The sequence below is a fragment of the Lolium rigidum genome, chromosome 3 (genome assembly GCF_022539505.1).
Source record: "Lolium rigidum isolate FL_2022 chromosome 3, APGP_CSIRO_Lrig_0.1, whole genome shotgun sequence".
NCBI lineage: Eukaryota > Viridiplantae > Streptophyta > Magnoliopsida > Poales > Poaceae > Lolium > Lolium rigidum.
The window spans coordinates 76,215,927-76,224,741 of record NC_061510.1 but is presented as its reverse complement, the minus strand read 5'-3'; the positions used below and the strand labels follow the sequence as shown (position 1 = coordinate 76,224,741).

The 8,815-nt window shown below is 42.9% G+C and overlaps 1 protein-coding gene across 1 annotated transcript; it reads right to left on the bottom strand.

Moving 5' to 3' along the window:
* Window positions 1–3,020: 3,020 nt before the first annotated feature.
* On the bottom strand, window positions 3,021–5,253 carry LOC124696937 (polygalacturonase-like). The gene is made up of 9 exons (XM_047229595.1): window positions 5,029–5,253; window positions 4,813–4,950; window positions 4,524–4,697; window positions 4,397–4,417; window positions 4,092–4,299; window positions 3,904–3,985; window positions 3,599–3,707; window positions 3,359–3,475; window positions 3,021–3,245 (listed from the first exon to the last, which is right to left on the bottom strand). The coding sequence occupies exons 1-9, from the start codon at window positions 5,251–5,253 to the stop codon at window positions 3,021–3,023; spliced, it is 1,299 nt and encodes a 432-aa protein (XP_047085551.1).
* Between the last annotated feature and the right edge of the window lie 3,562 nt (window positions 5,254–8,815).

The following is an 8,815-nucleotide window of genomic DNA, read 5'->3' as shown; positions in this document are numbered from 1 at the left end:
CTGCTCCTTGAGAGCCTCACAGGAGAGGAGCATGGAGTAGAAGTCCTCCACGCTGAGGTTGTCCGCGCCGGCGGCGGCGAGCACCGTGAGAGAGTGCTGCAGGGACTCATACTGAGGCCCAAGACCGACAACGATGTAGTCGATCAGTTCCTCGTCAGAGATCGGAGAACCGACCATGGCCATAGCATCGGCAAACCCCTTCATCTTGTGGAAGTAGGCTGCAGCGGTGAGGTCGTTCTTCTTCAGCGACGTGAGCTGTCGTCGCATCTGGCGCGCCCCTGCTCGGTTCTGTGCCGAGAACATGGACACAAGGCAGGCCCACACGGACGCCGAGGTGTTGCGCCCGATGAGGTGGCCGAGGATCTCCTCCGTCATGGAGCCGACGAGGATGCCGAGGACGCGCTGATCCGTGTAGAACCAGTTGGCGTAGTCAGGGTTGGGGCTGGTGACGGCGTCGGCGCCCGTGCCCTCGGTGATCGTGGGCTGGGGCATCTTGCAGGAGCCGTCGAGGAAGCCATACCACCCCTGGCCGGCGATGTTGGGGACGACCTGCATCTTCCAAAGGAGAAAGTTAGTGCGATCCAGGCGCACGGTGATGGTGTTGATGTTGTGGCCGGTGGGGGCGGTGATGATTGCGCCGGCGGGGATCGATGGAGTGGAGGAGGAAGCCAACGCGCCGACGGTGGAGATCTGCATCGCGGAAGAGCTCATCGCGAGAGGAGGCGGCGCGGTGGAAGACACGCGCGGAGCGGCGGCGACAGGGAAACCCTAGGAGGTCGACCTGCTCTGATACCAAGTCAAAAAGAGTTGTTTGCCGTGGTTAACCCCAAACCGGCTGGCATGCTTTATATATTATGATCAACTTGTACAACAAGATACCGTACACGTATACAAACGTATATACAACTCTAACATTGGTAATGGGGTCGTTGACCTAGCGTAATCACCACGGACCAAGATCGCGCGTGTGCGCCGCTACCCGCTAGCTACCACGTAGCAATATCATCTGGCCATCCAAGTTCAGTATACCGAACATTGTGCCCCAACCATATCAAACTCTTTGCACTAGTTGTCTTATGTGTGGGCTCTACGAGAATATATAGAGAATCTCGTATAATACATTTTAGTTACATACGACACATTCGACCATGAAATTCTTGTGTAAACATCTTTTGAAGCGGAGCCACGCATACGTTAGTCGTTAGAGGACGGACCACGACGAGCACTTAGCTCTTGACAAGAGTTTCAAATTCCCTTAACTGAACATGGCAACGTGCATTTTTCTATTATTTTGCACCGATGCATAGACTGCGCCCGGCGTCACCCATAGGTTCCAAATGAAGCCCAAATCAGGAGCATTACGTACCGGCAGGATTCAAATTTTGTAGCTAATGCTCTGCTATGGTAGTGTGTATTGGCTTTGAAATATATGTAAAAGAGATTTGAGGCTAATGCTCTACTGATCTGGTATATTCGGTTTCAAATATAGATTAGAAATATTCTTTATCATAAAATAAACTCTCCTACCTATTTCTCCTCATCTCTCCCGATCAGCGCACTTAGGATGATGGTAGATGCGGGAATCTATAGACACTTGACATCTCTTTTTTTAGTGCATTCACAAATATTTTTCTTGGTTTGCTTTATGTTATCTTTCCTTTTTTTTTCTATTACTCAGGTTAGAAGATCCATTGCTCGGATAGCTTTTACATGGACCGAGTAGATGATAAATACACTGTGATTTGTAGACTCATTGTATCAACTAGAGTTATTGGAAGGTACCTGTAAAATATTATGATCTTTTTAAAATTTATATTGGCCACCTTTTACCCCACTTGTTATATTTCAACATGTAAGAAATGCTAGCTCCTGCGTGTGGAGGGGAATTCCCTGACCGAATCCTACTAGCTAGTGCCTAGTTCAAAGGGGACCTTGGAGAGATTGGTGTTCTGACTTGTGACCGGGGCTGGTGATGACAGAGGCGTTTCCGTCACCACCACAACCCTGGTGAGATGTTTTTTGCCAAGGCCGAGTTGACCGGAGTGTGCGCTCTGGAGCTCGCTCGATGGAGATGGGCCCATCGTCGGACATGCTGTTGCAGGAGGAGTTCCGAGCGCTCCAGCTCCCACTCCCTTCGCGATGTGATCCACCTGTCTACGTAGATCCTTCACCACGTCGCCAAGACCAACCACTTTAGCTTCCACTTTCATAGTATTAGCTGATGGCACAATTTTTACCCATAAAATATTATGATCTTTTTAATATTTATATTGGCCACCTTTTACCCCACTTGCTATATTTCAACATGTAAGAAATGCTAGCTCCTTTATACAAAATAGTTCTACCTTTTATGGATCATTAACTAATTTTAACTACTTCTTATCATAATTATTATTTCCTCATATTGTGTCTAATAACATTAATCATCCGGATCTTTATTTAATACACAAACTAAATCACGGTTACACAACCAAATGATTGTCCTCATTTTGCGCCCTTGCTTAACTAGTTTGGCATAGAGAATAAAGTTTTCTTCCAAATTTTAGTCCGATACAATTTACTAAATATTTTATTTATATTATATGGTTATGTGTCTATTACAAAATAACATAAAATTAGAAAATAATCTATGCAACCTAGATGTTATACATTGTCTTTGTGTGGTTTGGACCTATTTTATTATATTTATATGTATATTAGCTAGTGATTGAATATTGTTCTATGGTGAACGTGTCTAACAAATATCCTGATAGATATCTAAAGATTATAAATTTAAGCTTTGCTAAAACTATAAAAAAAATACATTCTAGTACGGTGTACTCTTAATCATCAAGTGACAAAAGTATATGCATAAAGTCTCCACACAATGCCTTTATTTCAAGAAATATAAATATAGATGGGTGCTTGGACGAGGGGTGTTTTTGGACTATATACCAAAACTCCCTACACAAACACCCGTCGGCCAAACACCCTTCTGTACTAGTGTATGGTTTAGGTACACTTGGTAATACAGACACCCATTACATGGTCGCGCTGCAATATGGCGAGTTAAATCCTACTTCAATGACCCTGGCGTTCAGGGAAGAGCATGCTAGGTAGGACCCTTTCCCAACCAAAGAGACGTCCTGCATTACAATGCCGTCGCAGTGCACAGCACTACTGCAATTGAAATTGACGGCGATCTTCGAAGAGCTAGTTCCGTGTATTTGGCTGTAGCGTATGTTACTTATGGCAACTGCTGATTCCTGCAAAAAGAAAAGGCATTTTGCCAAATGTTGGAAATATGTCCCAGCTGCTATAATTGGTGGTGAGGAATTGAAGAAATACTTCTGAATGTTTTTTTTTAGCAGTACAGTACCTGCTCGGAACATGGTTTCTTGGAGTCGCAGTAATTCTGATCGATGATTATAGGGTTAGTGACGTTGAACATCCTTATGTCTCGGAAAGTAATCCTTTCAGCATACCCTTCTCCTCCCTGCCGATGGTAGCAGAAGAATGTAGGGATCCCATTTTACAGGCAACTCAAATTTCAAAACGTAGGACAAACACTGCAGGTTCCGTGCCACGGCAGACCAGCAGCGAGGAGGTCATGTATTACCTGCCAAGTCTTGATTCGCACACCGTTGGTTGTGCCCACCAGCGTGGCCTTCTCCACCAGCACGTCAGAGACATGGGCCCGCGATTTGTTCGCTCCTAGACTACCGATGCTGCAGGAGCAACCAATGCCAACAGAACGTCAGAAATAACCCTCTGCGCAGTACAGTGTCTTATTTCAATGTCTCGAAGCGACAGTTAAAGCGTCAACGATGTGAAGTAAATTCAAATTATATGTTGACCATAGGTGTATGTATCAGAGACACATGGAATCAAAAAATCGAATCATATATACTGAATAATGCAAACCTGATTCCATGACCCGGTCCACAAAAAATGCCTGTTGCCCGTACAAACTCAGAGCCAGAAACAATGGATATGCAGTCATCACCTGCACCAAGTCGATCAAAGATCGCATAATCACATGCTGATGATGTTCTTCTGATGCATGTGCTGATGTGCAATGCACTGGAATGAGCCCAACTATAGTGGAGTACCTGTGGTGATGGTGCTGTCGATTATGGAGACTTCTCTGCTGTTGGAGACGTGGATCCCGTCGGTGTTGGGGCTCCACCCCGGCGCGGTGACGAACAGCCGCGAGACCAGCACTTTCCAGCAGTAGGCGATCACGACGTGCATCTGCATGCTGTCCCTCACCTCCAGGTCGTCCACCACCAGATGGTTGCAGCTCCTGAAGAACAGTGCCTGCATGGATGCAAGTTCGCGAACCGATCAGCAACATTTCCGACGTCTGACTCTGATCGGTCAATTTACGGCAATGTCTCGGGAGTCAAGAAGGTACCGTCGGGCCGGGGACGCATCGCTGTTCGAAGGATAGGATAAGAGAAGCAAATTCAGAAAGTCAGGTTCCATTTCCAGTCGAAGAAGTGTACAGTTTGGACTTTGGAGGGCAAGTACAAGGACGGTACCATGGATTTGTTGACCTTGCAGGAGTTAATCCACCACTCTTGTCCATTCCCGTTGATCGTCCCGCCGCCGGTGACTCGGAGGTTGTCGATGTCCTCGAACGTGATCCACCGGTCCGGGAGGTCGCCGTCAAGCCAGGCCGACCGGTTCGACGGAGCCTCCACCGTTCCCTGGATCTGAACAGCCACGAACCATCACGAATCACGTTCCATTTCAAGCAAAGCAACAACGATTGACGAACGGAAGAATATACTCTTGTGAATCACAACTTGTGATCGGTAGTAGCCTCACCACTACACTGATCGACGTAGCTCTGCAGGGGCCAGTGAAGCTGAGGGGCATGAGGAGGTAGGACTTCCCCGCCGGCACGAGGAGCACGGAGGGCTCGTCGGAGGAGTTGCAGGCGTCCTTCCACGCCCCGAGAAACGCCTGTAACGCACAGGTGTTACATGGAAAACTCGAAAAAGCAGAGCACCTCTGTCTACTGTGCAGTGGTTAGTTTCATACCTCCGTGGCATCGCCGCCGGCTGACGCGCCGTAGCCGTCGACGTCGAATACCCTCGGCGGAGCCCCTGGGCTGAGTACCAGCGGGGCGATGTCTGGACTTTCTGCGGCTGGGCCGTACGCAGCTTCGGGAGGGAAGGCGATCAGCTCTGAACTGGCATGCGGAAACATGTAGAGAAGAATTGATACGGTAGTAATGGAGGCCAAAAGAAACTTCCGGGGACCCATATGGAGCTAGCAGCAGTATAACTCAGCACAAGAGGGAGATTAACTCGGTGATTAGGGAGGAGAGGAATGGACGAGCAGAGCGTGAATGTTCTTCTTCGAGAGAGAAATGCTCCGTATATAAACAAACTCTCGCAATGGACATAAACAGATAGCATTTGCATCATCGTCCTAATCCTGTGATGAAAATGGAAATATTAATGAGAGATGAATTAGTTGCCATTCAAGCGCCAAGTGGCTGTTCAATGATAGCTAAAACAGCTACCTTTGACAGAGATGACTTAGTATCCGATTGTAATTAACAATATTGTGTTGCTAAATGTGTTAGTACCTAACATATGGGAAAGTACTTACTACCACCTTACCATATAAGGTGATGCCAGGTAATGGAATGAATTACCTAGAAATGGTACTCTTTAATAAGGAGCCATCAAATTTTGACCATCTTTTAAACTGAAAATCATTTTTTACCTATTTTTTGCAATGTACGTAGATGGAATGAAAACCTAGTTTACCATTCTATGCAATGTATCTTGATAGTACAAACACAAAATTGTCTAAAACTCCCAACTTATCCATAGATAATTCACACAACCATTTTGATGTGTTTGCATCTCCTCATTTTTTCAATCCACCATTAGAAATTTGTCGAGGGGTTTATGCTATCATTTTTTTCTTCCATATTTTATTCTATCTAAAAGGTGGTTTGTGTCTGTTAAGTTTGTGGTTCACCCCACACCTATATCTCCATGAGCTTTGAGCATACACAAATAAAAATGATTTTAAAAACTTAAAGATAGCACATGAAAAGTTACTTGTGAAATTTCATATTACAAATAACTTGGTTCAAGTGCTTGGGTGCACAAACATTATATCATGCTTAATACATGAAAGGCTAGCAAAGAAAGAAAGTTGACGACTAAAAAAAGATTGCAACAGATTCCATAGTAAATCCCACTTCCTATAGTACAAGATAAGCTAAGATTCTCTAGTAATAAGGTTAATTATAGGATAAACTCAATTAGGCTCCCTGATGCATATGCTCCCTCAACCAAGAAAATATATTCCCTAGTGTCGATTTTTTTTAAAAAAAATAATTTGACAAGTACATATCTATAATACATGTGCGTTCGTCAAGTTTCGTAAAAAAACTAATAACTTTTGTGGTCTATGTAAAAAAGAGAAAATTTATCTTGTGAAAAGCCTTATTTTTAGCGCTGGAATTTTTCTTTTTTACACGCGGCACACAAGAAGTTGATTTTTCATGAAAAAAATTTGTGAGTGTGTAGCACATTAAGATATATGTGCGAATTTTTTGTTTTAAATTTTTTGACATTTCAAAATGTGGCTAAGATGCATTTCAATATAAAAGGAGCATATGCTCCCATGTGCCAAAACATCACTAATTAAAGATACTAATAAATATGAAACTTGCAAACTATCATCTAAGAAACAATAAAAAAAACATTACAGAAGGAGTAGAAGTTATCATACTTTCAACTTGTAACTATTTTACACTGTCTTTTGGGTTGCACCCTATTTTATTTTTTTATTTTAGCACTTGTTACTATATATAATTTCTGTAGCACTACCTTGGTGTTCTAAGCAAAAAAAAAATGCAAAAAAAATGCTCCAAGTTTATTCAAATTTTCATGGTGCTTACAAAACAAAGCTTGAAGGTTTGCAAACAGAGTGGTTGTTGATGTACGGGGGGATGTGGGCATCCCCATTTTTATGATTTTCGCTTATTCATGGATGATAGTTTGCGAGTGTCACCTAACCCCACATAAAAATACCAACTACATAGATTATAAGTTTGTTCATGAACCACAATTGACAAATGCTTACCATACCATGACATCACTTGATACCACTTGAAAACTTTATGTGTAATCAACTTGAATCTAATATTTGCACTTAGTCTTGATCAACAATGTGATATTTCTTATTTCATTATTATGATGATGTCTTGAACGTAAACATGAATGCTCGTGTAATCTTCTTCTCGTGACCAATTTTTGGACCACTCCTTGAATAATACCTTGCCCATCACTTAATCCTCTCCAGTTTCGTTTTCTTTCAAGCTTGAAGCCAACATATGCTTCAAACATTGTCTATGGACAAGCCCTTCAAGTATAACATAATTCAAACATTAATCCGTAAATATTGCCATTAATTATGAAAACCAAACATGTGGCTCCATTCTCTTTCATATGACCTTTTTTTCCTTCTGTTCTTCAAGCACTTCCTTTGCTTGAATAATGTGATGATTCAAGGTTCTGGTGGTTAAACCACTTACGAGTACTATGTAACTAAGTATATGTGTTGGTGATCCTTGAAAATCACTATTCCCCTCAACTATGTTGTCACAACACAAGACGCAACCACGTTTCACACCCAAACCGTGGTTTGGAAATAAGTAAATAACCTATTCTATAAGTTGCTATGGGTTTGCTGTAAATAAAGAGAGTGTTGAAAGTAGCAACTAACTACCTATGAACAAAAGCAAAACAAAGTAAATTAAATTAAAAGTAAACTAAAAGAATTGTAGTTGTATGATTTAATAGACTGAAAGGTGGTTTACGGACTTTTTGTCTCACTAGTACTAGATGGGGAATATATGTGATCCACTATTATACAAGAGATTCATTACACAAATAAACTACACAAATAAACGTCTCCCTTTTGATTATTGGGTTGTCACTCATATGTGCACTATGCATAATTCTCGCGCTGTTACTCGCAAGACAAAAGTACACTTCCGGACCAAAAAGATCTCGTGATCTCATCTTTGTATTCCATGTACATGAATACTAGATCAACACAACGTTCTAACTTAGCGCACTAGATCATACCTCATCCTAGAACCGGATCAATCACTCACACATGGATGAATACTAAAACATAGGTGAATTTATCATTAAGGTCACAACCATGTTCAGTCTTACAAATACATAGGTAATGTGAGAGATGGGGTGTTGATGGAGATAGTGATGATGGCGGCACGCACGGCCTAGGGACAACACTCGGTTCTTGGTGGCAGTGCCTCCTTATCTTCCCGTTCCTCGGATTCCTTGATGGTGGTGGTGTTGAAGAACTATCAATGAAGGTGGCACGGCTTCGCCGTGTGAAGATGTGGAATGAATTGGTGATGTTGGCTATAGTTTTCCCCTCCTTATAAAGCCCCACGGAGGTTGTTTTGCATCTGGATAACCCCAAACCAAATATGTCCTTAGGGCCTTCGCAAATGTTGTTCGGTTTGACGAAACGGTCCCGACAGAGGTCCGTACGGTCATACGACACGGTTGTCACAACCATACCTCTGGTCGTTAAGTATTCTGGAGTCCTTCAGTAATTTGAGCGTCATTTCTTCATATGAAATCCGATTGAGGTGCTCTTCGGCACGGTGGATTCCTATAGACGAAGGCTACACCACCAAGGTCTCTTTTTTATCTTGAACAATGATACGTCCAAAACGTATCTACTTTCCCGAACACTTTTGCTATTGTTTTGCCTCTAATTTGTGTATTTTGGATGCAACTAACACGGACTAACGCTGTTTTCG